The sequence below is a fragment of the Narcine bancroftii genome, chromosome 11, assembly GCF_036971445.1.
Source record: "Narcine bancroftii isolate sNarBan1 chromosome 11, sNarBan1.hap1, whole genome shotgun sequence".
NCBI classification, from domain to species: Eukaryota; Metazoa; Chordata; class Chondrichthyes; order Torpediniformes; family Narcinidae; genus Narcine; species Narcine bancroftii.
In genome coordinates this window covers 11,137,852-11,154,155 of record NC_091479.1, presented here as the reverse complement: position 1 = coordinate 11,154,155, position 16,304 = coordinate 11,137,852, and the positions used below count along the sequence as shown (strand labels likewise).

Sequence of the window (16,304 nt, the reverse complement as noted above, 5' to 3'; positions counted from 1 at the left end):
TTTTTAAAATCTCGCAGATCAGATTTTTTCCTCTCTGTATTGCACAGTTTGTTTATATTTGCATGTGTAGGTTGGGGGGTCAGTAATTTTTTTTTGCACCACCAATAAGTGGTAATTCTGCCTGGCCCCCAGGAAAAAGAATCCCAGGGTTGTACGTGATGTCAATAAATCTGAAATCTAAATCCAATCAGAGGGGAGATGTGCTGAGGTTGTTGGTTTCCAGAGGATAAGCTGTTAATCTAAATCCACCCAAACCTTGGGTGCCAATTGGCCATTTTTTTAAAAAATGTCGACATACAGCACGGTCACAGGCCACGAGTCCATGCCACCGAATTAGCCGACAGCTCCTGATACGTTTCCAGAGTCCCCTGGGGAAGCCCCACACTGACTGCCCCATTTGCTATCTCTGGTGGTTAACTTGGCATGTCAAACGAACTAGCTGAGACTCTCGCATCCATGTATCTCACATGTATCTCTGAAGACTTGTCCTGCATATGTATGTCTGCTTGTTTTGCACCAAGGACCGGCCTGTTTCGTCAGGTGACAATCAGATGACTTGATGTTGCAGATTAGTTTGTTTCCAAATTTTCTGGCACTGTTTCCAGAAGAATATCCTGTAAGAGCCCAGGGGTGCAGACATGGAGATGGGGGGTTGGGGAAAGCTCATCAGGATACATTTTTTGTGTCGGCAGAGAGAAGAAACTTTCGACTTGAATGTGAAGTGGGAATCCAGTCGCGTTTCAGGGCCCCCATGAACAGGGAACTTAAATGAATAAGTAACAGGATTGCCTGCGGGTCAGTGGGTTCTAGAAGGGGCGAAGGGCCTGCGCTGTCATGTTCTTTGGTGAGGTCGACTGGGGAGGGGTGGGGGGGGTGGGGGTTAACATTTCCCGTCAATGCTCAGACAGCGGAAAGTTGAATCAAAGGAAAGTGGCGGGGGCTAAATTGTGAAAGAGCAAAAGCATCTGATTCCCCCTTGGTTTCCTCCCGCCGGCGCGTAAATCGTCAGCTGATGAGACCCAATGTCATGTGCGGAATGGGAGAAATCTCCGGCTGTCGGGAGGCGAGGAGAGCTCGCTTCCCATTCAGCGACGAGAGCTGTCCACCCAACGTGGTGCTGAAACTCCCTCCCGCCCACTCTCGGGGGCCGGGAGCTGTTCGCGGGCTCCGGGTCCTGAAACCGAACTGCAGCCGCAACTTCCAGCCATGGCTTTCATGGTGAAGACGATGGTCGGGGGGCAGTTGAAGAATCTGACCGGTGGGCTCGGAGGCGAGGAAAAGGGAGACGGGGAGAAATCTGACGCGGCGGCTCAGGGGATGACCAGGGAAGAATTTGATGAATACCAGCGACAGCTGTTGGATGAAAAGTAAGTTCATTAATTATAATTTGGACCTCTGCTCCCTGGCTAAGAGATGCATTCATACAAAGTTGAAGCGAATCAGTAAATATCTAACCCACTAGCAGAAATAGCAGGGCAAATTTAACCTTAAAGCGTAATTTCCTCCCCCCCTCCCCTAGTTCTTTAATTTCAAAGCAGTTCATGTAAATCTCCCTCTTTCGTGTAAATAACACAACTCAAAACTCGAAATGTTATTGACCTTCTACAATCTCGTTCAGTGATAGATTCATTGTGAATCCAACTCCCAATCGTGCTTCGCTGACCGACAGTTGTCGGTCAATCATTGCGCGGTCAGTTAAGTCACATCGAGAAAATCTTGTCTGCTGAGTGGCAGATACATTTTGAGTTTTCAGTCAGAAGGTTCAGAACCATTGGTGCTCGGAGATTTTTCACGAACTGATGGGGTGAATGGCTCGCTGAAAGCCTGGTGTCATAAATAGTCCACAAAATCCCGAGTTTTTCAACCCTAACCCTAAACCCTAACGGTGGATCTTGATGAAGGGCTCAAGTCCAAAATGTTGAGGATGTATCTTTATCTTTGCTGTATACACTACACTGTTTGGCCAGCATTCTGCTTCCACTTCAACCTTCTGGCCTCGAGCTCTCATGCATTTTGAACCAATCCTCCCCTCAGCGGTAGTTCCTCACAGACCCACAAATTTGGTTTCTCTCACTGCCAAGCCCCTTGGAAGTTCTCATTGGAAAAGGACCAAGCAGCCATGGAGGAAGTTCCAGAATTTAATAATCCCTCCAGGTGAAGGAAGTTTTTTTTAAAAAAACTCACCCTCCTTTATTTCACTTTTTAAAAAAGAAATACTGTCTTTTGATTCCCACCCACTTTCTCTCTGGGTGTTCTATCTAAATCAGCCCAGGATGTGGAGTTCCTCTGTGATGGCTCTTCCGTACCCTCTGCGGAGCCTTTCTGAAAATTACAGTGTGGGCAGTTTCTCTGTCCTTACCATGGCACTATTTACATATTTAAATGGACGTTCCCATCATCAGTAATGAATTTCAACTCCCAATGTAACATTATGCCGAGACAAGCTTCGTTTTTCTCCTGTACTCTCACCTACAGAGATATCCAAATAGGCACAGGGAAAGCTGTTTTACATGCTTGAGTGACTGTTTTAAGGCGCAATTGTTTTTATCAAAATAATGAAAATTTAATTTCCAAACTACCTTTGACTTGACCAACCAATAGTGCACGATGGCTCACGGTGTTTTGTTTTCACAATGAACCAAGGGGTCATTTGGATTTTTCAATATGTTCTCTAAAATCATCAAAGCATTGCACGTGCTCAACCTTGTAACATCGACTTGTGTGAATGTAGGGTTTTGTGATCTTAGTTAAACCACCATGACATAAAATAAGAAATAGGACCAGGAGTCGGCCACATCTGGCCTGTCGAGCCTGCTCTGCCGTTCAAGGTGTTTGATCTGATGATGGGTTCATCTCCACCCACCTGCTTTTCCCACATATCCCTTAATTTCCTGACAATATAAAAAAATCGATCCAACCTTGTCTTAAATATATTTGCTGAGGCCGCCACCACTGCTTTAATGGGCACTGAATCCCACAGATTTACCATCCTTTGGGAAAAGCAGTTTCTCCTCATCTCCGTCCTAAATTTTGGGGCTATGTCCCCTAGTTCTAGACTTCCCTGCCAATGGAAACAACTTACCTAAATCATTTTTTCCTTTCAGAATTTTATAATTTCATAAAATTCTTCTATAAAATTAGAAGAATTTAGAATTCTTCTAAATTCCAGAGAGTACAGTGCCAGTCGACTCGATCTTTCCTCATAAGCTAACCCCATCCTCTCTGGAATCAAATGGTGAACCACCTCCAAAGCCAGTCCATTCTGAACTGCACCCAGTCCTCCAGATGCAGCCTCACCAGGACCTTGTACAGTTGCAGCGTAACCTCCCTGCTCCTAAATTTAATCCCTCTAGCAATGATGGCCAACTTTCTTTTTGCCTTCCTGATAGCCTGCTGCACCTGCAAACCAACCTTTTGCGATTCATGCACACGCACTCCCAAGTCCTTCTGCATGGCAATATGCTGCAATAAAGGTTTGATGTGAGAAAGCCTGTAAATATGTTATTCAGTGTCCAGACAACAGGAAATACAGGAGAAGGAGAAAAACCAACAACCTTTGCCCTATTCATTCTATTTCAAAATATTTTTGTTTCCTTTGATTGTATTAGCATGGGATAATATAGGTGGGATTTACCAAATGATGAGCCTCATAAAATCCATCAAAAATACCATAATCCACTAAAAATATAATCCATCAGAACTACCTTATACTAACTATGGCTAGATGGCTCAGGGGTGACCTCAGCAGAGTAATGATGTAATGTTACCAAGGATTGATGCTGTTCACTGGAGATCCATTCCTGGGGAAGATTAAATTTACATTTTGAATGTTTTTTTTTAACAATTTAAAAATTTTAAAGTTGAACAAACAGGCACCTGAGCCTGCGCCACCCACAAATATCCCAATTAACCTACAACCTATGTTTTTGGAAGGGTGGGGGGAAAAAAACGGAGAATGTAGAAGAAACCCGCGGTGATACGGGGATAATGTACAAGCTTCTTACAGACAATGCCGGATTGTAGGCATGAAGGGGCTGGATGAGTTTGGAATGTGGGGGGGGGGGGGGGGGGAATATGAGGGGCAGATTAAGACTGATCAGCTGCTTTGACAGTTGATCCTAAAAGGAACAATTCCATTTCTCCAGCCCTATTCCATGCACCTCAGGTTATGTGTTGCACCATCCTGTACACTTCAAAAAAACTGGTTGAATTCTATTCAGTGGATATTCATCTGCACTGAGCTGAATGGTATCTGAAAATGAGCACATTTTGCCACCAAAGAAAGAGAACATAATTAATTCTTGTCGAGCTCGTCGAAAGAATCAAAGACTTGATGATCCAAACCAAGGCTTTTATTAGCAAAAGACAGGAGCTCTTCACAGGTGGCCGACCAGTCCGGAATGATCCGACCTGGATAGGGACACAACCCTTTAAGGCCCAGACAGTAGGCGTGGCTTAGCTCTCAGCCAATCGCTGTAAGCACAGTCGAGATACTGTAACTATATACACTATATACATTGGTGATAGATCTGGACTATCACAATTCTACAAGATCCTGTTAGGATGGCAAAGCCATGAAGACCTCGCCCAGGATGCCAGTCCTGACAGTTCAGGTGAACACCAGGTCAAAGAGCTGTATTCAAACATAATGTCGATGAAACATAAGTAGAACGCAGAATTCTGTGGACACCGTGGTTGACATTTTTTTAAAAAAGCACACATGCACAATGCTGGAGAAAGCCAGCAAGTCAAACAGTGTCCTTTATATAGCAGAGGTAGAGATACATAACTGACATTTCAGGCTTGATCCCTTCATCAAAGTAATTAAGTTGTACAATTCCCTTGTGCTCACTGTATCCTTTCATGGAATGAGGGTAGCAATATTAAATCTCAGACCCTGTCTAAATTTGCAATGCAGTACAATTTCATAAACATTTCATGGATTTATTGAATATATTTTTTCTATACAAATTACCTATAAAAAGTAAGATTATTAGAAAAATACCTTTTATTATCATGTAATAAAACAGAAAATGTCATATGACACAACATTTCCTTTAGCCTACCATAAAGCCAATAAAGATTCACCATCAGCAGAAATTGCCCAGTGCCCTTTACAGAGAAAGAGAGTCCCCCCCACCCCCCGCAGAGTCACTGTGTCCGTGGATTCACCTCCAGCATTCCCGCAGCCTCCGTAACCACACAGTCTTCAGTCCAAACTATCAGCGGCCCGAGCTCCAGATCGAAACCTCCAGCATGATCGTGAAGCCTCCAGCACCCTCTTGCATCCCGGTTGCGACACCTGGTACCCCTTTCGGTCAGTCTCGAGCCAGTCTCCAGTCGTCCGCAGCCTGGTGTGAGTCTCCTGACCGCAGTCGCCAGCAGCCCACCTAGGTTCCACTTCCTGAGTTAACCAGCAGCCCGCTGGCCCGCCGCTGTGCTCACTGTCCTGCAGGGTCGTCGCCTCCTCTCCTTCTCATAAACCGGGGGGGGGGGGGGGGGGTTGTTCTCCCTGTTACTGGTGGCCTGCAGCAGTCCTTTGCTCCTCGAGTCTGCAACCCCACGAGGCCACTGCCAATCATAGACTCCACAGTTGCAGATTTGGAAAATGAACCACTGTTGTCTCCTTTAACAGGTCGTTTAAAAGTCTGCAGGGACTTTATCTGACATAATAAAGTTGCATAATTATGTCAGCCCATTTAATAGTGATTTAAAATCTGAGTTTTTAAAGAAAGTTCCAATTTAAATGATCTTTGGTCATGTGGTAGGCAACATCATCTGAATTTTGTCTTGCAGTGCCAGTACAGAGATTCACTGTATTATAGCTGCTTCTGGTGACCATACCACACTTCCTTTCCGAATATCCTTAACATTATCAGGGTGCCACGATTGACATAGCAGTTAGCCCCCTGACTGTGTGGGTTTTCGCCGGGATTTGGGATTCCTCCCACCATTTGAAACGTACCCGGGGTGTAGGTTAATTGGGTGTAAATTGAGTGACATGGACTCATGGGCCAAAATGGCCTATTACCCTGCTGTATGTCTACATTTTTAAAAATATTAAATTATCTGGAGATTTGGTCCCTGTTGAAAGGGACCAACAGGTTGTCAAGTATCGATTGCTGGTTGACAGCAAATGCTGGACATAAAACAGAAATCCCGCCCTTCTAGGATTTTAGATTTAGAGAAAATGAATGACGCAGAAAAGAACTGTGAACCCCTTGTGCCTGCCAAGAAAGCACAGCACAGTCTCACCCTACTTTCCAGCACTGAGTCTTTGTTACTCACAACTTGCGTTCAGATCTGATGAAGTCATCCGCCTCCACTCTGTGGTCAGGCAGTGCATTCCAGATACCTCCACCTCCAGATATCTCCCCCAGGTCCCACCTCCCCTGGGCACCACTTACCCCAGATCCCACCTTCCTTGGATCTCACCTGCCCTGGTCCCCAACTCCCATTATCCCCACCTGACCCAGATGCCACCTCCCATGGACCCCACCTCCCCCAAATCTCATTAATCCATCTACCTATTAATTTAACCCTTTGCTCCTGGTACAGTATGCGGATGCAAAGCTAGCCCCTTCCCCCTCCCCTTATCAATGCTCCAATTATACTGGTCAATTACATCAATCCTTTCAGCCTCTTCTGGACTGTCAACCCCAGCCTGTCCAATTTCCCCTCATGTACAGTAAGCAAAGTTCAAGAGACTGAATTTATGATTAATTTGCAATATGCAACACATTTTTTTTTCAATAACCATGCACATTCTTCCATACCCGACATTCTCTCTCTCTCTCTCTCTCTCTCTCTCTCACACACACACACACACACACACACACACACACACACACACACACACACACACACACACACACACACACACACACACACACACAATCAAGCAACTTCCCATACAGGAAGTCTGAAATAGAAACAGAAATTGCTGATAACCGGCAGAATGAACAGTATCTGCAGAAACAGATACTGGGTTTAGGTAGAAAGGTCATTCCTGTCACCTGGAATATTAACTCTATTTCTCTTTGGTGCCTGATCTATCGAGTGTTTCCAGCATTTTCTGATTTTATTCGAATAAATGCAAATTGTCTTGCTTTTTCAACATTCTCGCTAAGGGACAGTTTTGGATGAAATATTAAAGGAGGAATAATATGTCTCATACAATTATTCATTCTTATATAATGCATAGAAACAAGAATTATGGCTAGCTAATAGGTAAGAAAGTCATTACAGTGCCAGCAACATTGGTCCGAATCGCATGTTGCCTGTAAGGAGTTTGCATGTTCTCCCCGTGACTGTGTGGGTTTCTTCTGGATAATAGAGGAATTAGGGGATATGGGGAGAAGGCAGGTAGGTGGAGTTAGGTCATAAATTAGATCAGCCATGATCGTATTGAATGGCGGAGCAGGCTCGATGGGCCATTTTTGGCCTAGTCCTGGTCCTACTTCCTATGTTCCAATTTCCTCCCACCTTTCTGCGTACCGAGGGCTGTAGGTCAATTGGGTGGTGTGGGCTGAAGTGGCCTGTTACTGTGCTGTATGTCTAAATTTTAAAATTTAACAAAAGATGTTCGGCAGCAGGGTTAGAATATTTTAAGTCCGATATGAACATTTATTAGTACAGTGTTCCATCTCTAAATGAAATTGGCTTTTCACTCTCCAATGAATACCTGTTCCTCGGTAAATTGTTGTAGAAACAGGCCAACAAGACTCATTTCTGAAAAGAACTCTTGCCAAATTGTTCCCCAATTACTCTTGGGGTTTATAAGTACCATATCTTGATTCATCAATGAAATGTAGTGATGCGAACTGGAGAAAAATGTCAGCTGAAATACCACACCATAAAACATACAGGATACTGAGGTAGCCAAGAGTGATTTCAAGGTTGACGTCTAATCCTCTTCTTCCAACACAATTACCCACCCAACTACAAGCACATTCACTCTCACTTTTTCACTCAGTATCTGTTATACGTGGATTGTGGAGTAATACATGCCCTCCCTGTCTGTCTGGAATATTGTGGATTGCAGGTGGTCACATGTTCTCCCTGTCTGAAACTTATTCGGAAGTCACATCACCTGTCAATCAAGGTTGGACTCTAGCCACCCATTAGTGCACACCTTGCCATTGGCTAATTTAAACCCCCAGGGTCATTATTGGCTAGACACCCAGATCAGAACTGTATAAAACATCGATGCATGGCACATTCTCTCTCTCTGCCTCGTTGTCCAAGCCCTGGACATCGGTCCAAGCCAGGTCGCTACTGTGGAAGCATCGTGGGTAAGGTGTGCACTACACTGAAGCTGAGCCATAGTACTGCGATAGATCGGTACTTGCAGGGAGCCGGACCCCCATTGGTACAGGGAACCAGGTGTGCATGTGCAAGTCTCTGTCTGTAGAGTGTGTACTCAAGTGTGTGTGTGTGTGTGTGTGTGTGTGTGTGTGTATGTGTGGAATGTTGGTGGCCACTGGTATCAGAGTCCAACGAATGTCTGATGTGAATGTCTATATCATTGTTTAAGTAATATAGTGAGTGAATACCATTTGATGTTCTCCCATGTGTTAATTAAAGTTACCTGTGATTGTAACACTTGTGTCCAGATTCATTTCTCTGTGAACCCACTGAACCTGATACTCTTCCCAACACGACAGTCACCCACTGATCAAATCAGTTTGCTTGATTTGACTGATATAAAAATCAAATGTAGAAAAGGTGGCATGTTGATTCACGCTTGGAAGAGAGAAGTCTGATGAATATCCCCAGCAATGGAAAGAACATCCAATACTTCCGAAAATCTGATTCTTTCCGGTACTTGTTCGTCCTTATCATCAAATAAGCTGAGGGCGCTGAAGAGTGCAGGAGAACAGAGGGATCGGGGAATACGCATTCATAATTCCCTGAAAGTGGCATGACGGGTAGATAGGGTTGTAAAGAGAGCTTTTGGCATTTTTGGTCTTCATAAATCAAAGTATTGAGTACAGAAGATGGGATGTTATGATAAAGTTGTATAAGACTTTTTAAGGCCAGATTTGGAGTATTGTGTTCAGTTTTGGTCACCAATTACAGGGAAGATATCCTAAGATTGAAAGAGTGAAGAGAAGATTTACTAGGATGTTGCCTGGACTTCAGGAACTGAGTTACAGGGAAAGGTTATACAGGGTGGGACTTTATTCCCTGGAGTGTAGAAGAATGAGGGGAGACTTAATAGCAGTACTTAAAATTAAGAGGGTTTTTTTTCACTGAGGGTGGGTGAGATACAAATCAGAGGACATAGGTTAAGGGTGAAAGTGGAAAAGTTTAGGGGGAACTTATTTATGCAGAGAGTGGTGGGGGTGTGGAACGATCTGCCAGCTGAAGTGGTGAATGCAGGCTCAGTTTTAACATTTAAGAAGAATTTGGACAGGGAAGGGTATGGAGGATTAGAGACTGGATCCAGGTCAGTGGGACTAGGCAGAATAATAATTCAGCATGGTCTAGAAGGGCCAAAGGTCCCCTTTCTGTGATGTAACGTTCTATGGTTCTAATTTGTAGCATCCCACCCTGGTCACTGTCTCTTTTCCCCTCTCTGGCTGGACAGAACCTCCAGATTCAAGGACAATCTTTTTCCTGCAGTAATGGATCTGTCATTGGTAAAAGAAGATGCCCTTGCGCTGCTTTTAACTGTACTTTCTCTATACCCTGCACTTTATCTTGTAACAGTATCTCCCGCATTATTTGACTCACTGTGATACTATGTCCTGGAACATCAAACCCTGAACTTTTGCTTTATTATTTCCCCAGCTGCTGAACTGGCATTTAGGTTGACTTGCCTGGATAGCAAGCATTTTAACTGTATTGCAAAATGTATGACGACCCATCGCAAACCAGGGTGAGAAAGTCCAGTTAAATTCAGCAGATTTTCATCTCTCGTTCCACCTCAGGGCTTTCTTTTTTTCTTAACTTTGTATGGAATCATTTATCTGTCATGCAGGCATCACATGTCATGGTTTTAATGTAAAATCGCACAGAAATCCTGGAGGAGCTCAGCCAGTCTCACAGCGTCCAAAGGAGGTAAAGATATGATGTTTCGGGCCTGAGCCCTTTTAAATTTAAATTTTTTTAATTTATGCACACGGTATGGTAACAGACCATTTTGGCCCACAGGTCAGTGCCACCCAATTTACACCCCATTAAACTACATCCCCGTCTTGTTTTGAATGGTGGGAAGAAGCTGGAGCCTCCAGGGAGAACCCACGCAGACATGGGGGGAACGTACAAACTCCTTACAGACAGCACGGGATTCGAACCCCGGTCCCAATTACTGGTGCTGTAAAGACATTGTGCTCAGGGCTATGGCAACTGTGCCGCCCCACAGTAAGGTATAAAGAAAAAGCAGGCAGGCATCTCGATAAAGACTGGGGAGAGAAAGGAGGGTCTGGGAGGGGGGAGGAGTCCAGACCAACCAAAGGTGCTAATTGGATATGATAAGAGGAGAGGAGAGAATTGATAGTGGCTCTGTGAAAGGAGACAGGGAAGAAGATTGGGGGGGAGGGCGTTTAACAGATGTTGATATTAGTGGTTGGAGGGTGCCCAGATGGAAGATGAGGTGTTCCTCCAATTTGCGGGTGGTCTCAGCTTAGTGGTGCATGAGACCATGGACAGACATGTCAGCAAGGGAATGGGATGGGGAATTGAAATGGGCAGCAACTGGGTGTCTTATTAGCTTACTTCAGAATGTTATCACTGAGATCAATTTCCTTCCATCACATCCTCTCGTCCCTGAGCTTCTTCCTGTGTTCATGCTTCGGCTGAGATAAAAGCACTGGAACAGATGGAAAAAAGTGATGAGACCAAGGTAGAGAGAACCATTGAATAACCTAATGGGGTTTTCATTGGAAAAGAGGGTAAATTTGGCATGGATATTTAAAACGCTGTAAAGGTTCAGCCAGATAGATGCAGAACTAATATGTAGGAACTCATAAATTCTTGGGAAATAACTTGTGGTTAAAACAGTGGTCAGCAGATGGATGGGTTGAAGGAAAATTTGTTGATGTATTAGAAGTAAATGTTGGTTCATAGAACTTTTCTCTTTGGAGTGAAAAAGGATGAGAGGTGACTTTATGGAGATCTACAAGATTATGAGAGGCAGAGGTAAGGTGGGCGGCCAGCACCTTTTCCCCAGGGCAGGAGCAGCACATCCATCTGTACAAAGTGAAAGGAGGAACCCTTCAAGGAGACATCAGGAGTAAGATTTGTGGGTGCCTGAAATGCCTTGGCATTTAGTGGGGAGGCTGGAACATCAGGGGCATTTAAGACACTCTTAGACAGGCACAGGGATGAAAGGAAAAATAAGAATGATGAGGTATCTCTACAAACGGTATTGAAGTGCATTGCATTAGCGTCTCTGAACACACCAGTTTCACTCCCCCCCCCCCCCCCCCACTTCCCATGTTTTATTTTCCAGGTTTCAAGGCCTGGTGCTTTCCTAAATAGGCTTGCAGTTTTCCATGCAAGCTCGACTTGGGTGCTGTTAGCTGACAGCTCCGTTGTGATTGCTTTTAATCCTTGTACTATACTTAGGTGCAGGTGCCTTGTTACAGGAGATCTTCCTTGCACATCTTGCATACAGTTTTTTTTGCACGGCCAATAAGTAGAAATTCTGCCTGGCCCCCGGGAAAAAGAATCTCAGAGTTGTATGTGATGTCAAGTCTATACTCTGACAATAAATCTGAACTTTGAATTTTGAACCTTGACTGCAGGTATCAGGCATCCCTGAATATTTATTTAATTGCAGGATGGAACGCGATGCCAATTTTGCTCAGAAAAAGGCAGAACGTGCAACAATGAGGACACACTTACGAGATAAGTATCGCCTCCCAAAGGTAGGCTATCCATTTTCACATTGATTAGTGACGTAACTTCATTCAACTTTTCCTGGGTTGATGAGAGTACTTCATTACCATTTCCCTTCCAGCCCATGAGCCCCCTGGTGCTGCCCAAGCCCTCCCAATGAACCTACAACCCCCGTAGCCCATACGTTTTAAAAGGCAGGAGGAAGCCCACTCAGACACGGGGAGAATGTACCAATTCCTTCCAGACAGCGCCAAGTTCGAAACCGGCGCTAACCGTGGCGCTCAGTGCGGCGCCCTGAAGTCTCACTAATGCTACACGTTCACTCTCCGCTCTTTCATCAAAACCAACCAGGGTTTGGAATCCTTCATTTTACTCTGTGATTTCCATGGGCTTAGTATATTCACATTAAATTACCATTCACATTTGACCGTATAACCATATACGGCCAGTTCGGCCCTACTAGTCCATGCCAGAACAAATCCCCACCCTCCTAGGCCCTTAACAGTTAAAAATACAACCTTATGAATCCTCCCTTTATTAAACTGTAAGGTGTTGGCAGTAGGTCAGGAATATTCATGCCAAAAAAATATTAAGATGTTCATTTATCTAATGCCTTAAAATAATGCTAAGGTGTTTCACAACTAATAATAAGATCATGGCTGATCTAGCCAAGGACTCAACTCCACCGAATTGTCTTTTCCCCACAACCCTTAATACCCCTGCGATACAAAAATCTATCCAAATTCAACTTAATGAGGCAAGAGAAATGCTTAGGTTTACTCCTCGTCTCCGTCCTCAATCTACTCTCCCGAACCTTGCGGCTAAAATGGATTAACGTCTTTGTTAGAATGAGAATCAAAGGATTTAATGTGAACGTGAGATTAATATGACACCATGTTAATATCAACTCAACTGTAGTTCACCGAAGGTCACACTGAAGTGGATGACACATGGATTATTGCCCTTGTGTTTTTGCGAGGAAGCTGTTGGTGTTATTAGTATGATCCTTTTGTAACATTGCATTAATTTAAAGGCAACTTCTCTCACCCAGTGGCACAAGGACGGCTTCTTCCCCTCCGCCATCAAATTTATGGACACAATGAACTACAGACACTGCCTCACTTTCTCCTCTATTTTTGAACTATTATTTTCGAGCCATCTTGCTCTGTGACGCTGCCATGAAACAATGAATTTGGCGACAAGTCCACAGCAGTAAATTGTACTTCTGCTTTTAAATCTGAGTGTCCTGCCTCAATCAAGATCGTCAACATGTTGTCCTCATTCACGTTATTGCTTCTGGAATCTTGCTGTGCTCAAATTAAATTAATTTGCCTCAAAGAGTTTTGGAGCTGTGAAGGACACAAAAAGATAAATTCTTTCCCGTCGCTGTATCAGCAAGAAAAGTGCATGGCTCCAAAATTGTCAGATGCAAAATATACTGCAATATTAATTGCAGATGATTTAGATCCGACAAGAAATATAATCTGAATTTTCATATGCAATGAAGGTAATGCTATGGGGAGAAGAAACTCATGATTCAGTAATTGAATATGGTTTAATGATTCACTTAATTGGTCTTGGGGTTAATCCCAGTGCAGTCACAGCAGGTGAAGTTTGAATTAACTCCCTACAAACATCTTTGAGGAAATGGACTGTAGAACAGAAGATTTGCTTTGACTGGGGAAAGAGATTCATCCTGGATTACCTGGTCTCAACATCCGACCCAGTGGCCAACCATTTCAATTCCCCACCCCATTCCCATGCTGGCATGTCTGTCCATGGTTTCATGCTTTGGCAGACTGAGAACTCCCGCAACTGGAGGAACAACAACTCATCTTTCATCTGGCACCGTCCAACTGGATGGCATTAATATCGGCCTCCATTTTCCATTAGCTCCACCCCTCCAACCCCCCCCCCCCCAATCTTTCCTGTAGCTCTGACTCTCTCTCTCTCTTCCCTTTTTCATCTGTCTCCTTTACCCCAGTTCTGCAATCACGGAGCTCCCTTCCCTTCAACCAGCTATCCCTCCTCCCCTTGATCGCTGCTGCCCCCTCCCTCCCTTCTCCACCTATCACCTGCCTTTGTGTCCACCCCCTTACTCTTTTGCTTGGACACCTGATGATATTTTTCCATATCTTGATGAAGGGATCAAGCCCAAAACATCGGTTCTGTACCTATACTTTTGCTACATAAAGGTCACTGTTTGACCTGCTGAGTTTCTCCAGTGTGGTGTGTTTTTACTTCAACCATTTTCGTGTTTTACTTCTGCATTCACAGAGCCCAGCCTGCCCCCCTCCCCACCATTTTGTACAGGCACCTGCCTACATTTTGCCCATACGTGGATGAAGGACTCAGGCCCGAAACGTTGGTTATATAAAATACGCTTTTTGACCTGCTGAGTTTCCTCAGCATTGTGTTTTTAAAGGAAAACTCGGGGCTCCTTTTGCCCTGTCGTGTTCTCCACCATCATGAACAGAATTGCCTCCCAACACCCTGTATTCACACAGGAAGGATACAAATGGGTGAAAGAGAAACACAGTACGGTTGTCAGAGGGGCCAATGGCCTGGAGATCCATGGAACCTGTACCATTCAAATAGAAAGAGTGGATCATTAATATTCAGGTGCCGATCATGCCTCTCCCTCCGTCACGGTCTCCGACCCTCCGAATTGTAGGTGTTTCCTCCCCTGTTCTCCTTCGGTGAAGGCTCCATTTTTGAGCTGAGACTGTAGTCAATACGAGTTCATGAAGGGAAAAATACCAAAGTGATTTCCCATTGCCCTGTCCACACTGGACAGGTGACCCTGGCCATTGATCAGCAGATTCATCTGCCCAGCGATTTCAGTTTTACCACCATAAATTCCAATTTGTAGTATCTGCTCGTAAAAACCATCCACCATCTGCAAACCATGGCTTCATGTGACCCTGAATGGGAGGCTAAACACCTTGCCCAAGGGTGACCCGTAGGCCATCGGATGGAAGGAGCCCCTGACACCTCCTCTTGCGCAACCCTGACCCCGATATTCCCGAGTTCTGCTTTGATGTGCTGTTATGGGGGTGGTTGCAATCTTCTGCGATTGAAAGAATAATTAAAAGTTAGTCTAACACCTGCGGCAGAAACAATCTCAAGCTTGTAATTTGACCTTGAATGTTAAATGGCCCTTGCAAGGATAGTAATTTACTGGAATCAATCTCCTATGAAAGAAAAAGTTAGCTTGAGTCAACTATTAATAACCAAACAATTAGTTTCTTGTTCTCAGTACAGCTGCATTCTGTGTCTTTATGTACACAAGTTTCTGGCCTCAGTAAATCAGGTGCACCAATAATTCAGTGGCGGCTACGAAATGGTCCGTCAAAAACCAGGCTTCAGAGAATGATTCAATCAATGATTTCTTTCCATCAGAGCGAAATAGATGAGAACCAGATCCAACTGGCTGGTGGTGATGTGAAATTGCCAAAGGAATTGGCCAAGATGATTGAACAGGACAATGAGGAAGAGACTGAGAAGGATTCCTTGATGGGGCAACTCAGCAACATCCAGGACTTTGACCTTGACACCTTGAAGGACAAGGCACAAGCAACCCTGGTCGACTTCAAGCAAACAGCAGAGAAGTGCTGTGTCATGTGAAACGAAAACTGCGGGGACTGATTTGCACAATATTCACTGCAACTTTCAACGAAAAATGCCTCTTAAGCACTGACCTGAAAAGTAATGTCCCAGTTAAGGCAATGCAATAGGTGGTCAAACGTAGGTCTGCTTCTGTTTGCAATGTCTTGGCTGTTCAATGTACACATTCTTGTCCATTCTTACTGGCAACCTGTTAATCATTTTTGTATTGTAAGAGACCAAATGAGATGCAGGCTTGGAATTCTGAATATAACCTGGAGAGCTGATGCCATTCCCATCCATTTCCCAAAAGATAGCGTATTTCAGTGGCTGAAATGGTCATTGTTTGTACAAAAGGCAAGCAGCAATCTTGATCTGGTTTAGTGAATTGCGTCCCACCACGAACGTGAGGAAATCAGAGTCTTCCCATTCTAGTTACCTAAAGAAGCCTGATTCAGCAACTTTTATTTACATGGGATCTTTGGTGCAGCAAGATAGCTCAAGGGGGATCTCGAGATGGGTGAAGCAAGAAGATAGTTGAATCGGTCATTGATAGACATGGCCTGGTAATAGCCACTTCGGACCACAGTGTCTGCACTGGCTATCAAATGTCCATATTCACAGTAATTGGCAGGGTTAGCCTGGTGGTTAACACAACACCAGCAACCTGGATTTAAATCCTGCGCTGTTATTCAGGAGTTTGTACATCCTCCTCGTGTCTGCATGTGTTTCTTCCCACCCTTCAAAACATTTGGACTCGTGGGCTGGAAAGGCCTGTATGTCTTAAAAGTTTTTAAATTCTGCCCTATTCCCATTAATTTCCTCCCAGATCTTACCTTTCTTCTCCAAAC

General features: G+C 44.3%; 1 protein-coding gene across 1 annotated transcript; it reads left to right on the top strand.

The window, feature by feature from the left end:
• Positions 1 to 1,206: 1,206 nt before the first annotated feature.
• LOC138746306 (complexin-3-like) lies at positions 1,207 to 15,883 on the top strand. Its single transcript, XM_069904530.1, has 3 exons — positions 1,207 to 1,367; positions 11,789 to 11,876; positions 15,250 to 15,883. Exons 1-3 carry the CDS (start codon positions 1,207 to 1,209, stop codon positions 15,472 to 15,474), a joined length of 474 nt encoding a protein of 157 aa, XP_069760631.1. The 3' UTR covers positions 15,475 to 15,883.
• Positions 15,884 to 16,304: the final 421 nt, after the last annotated feature.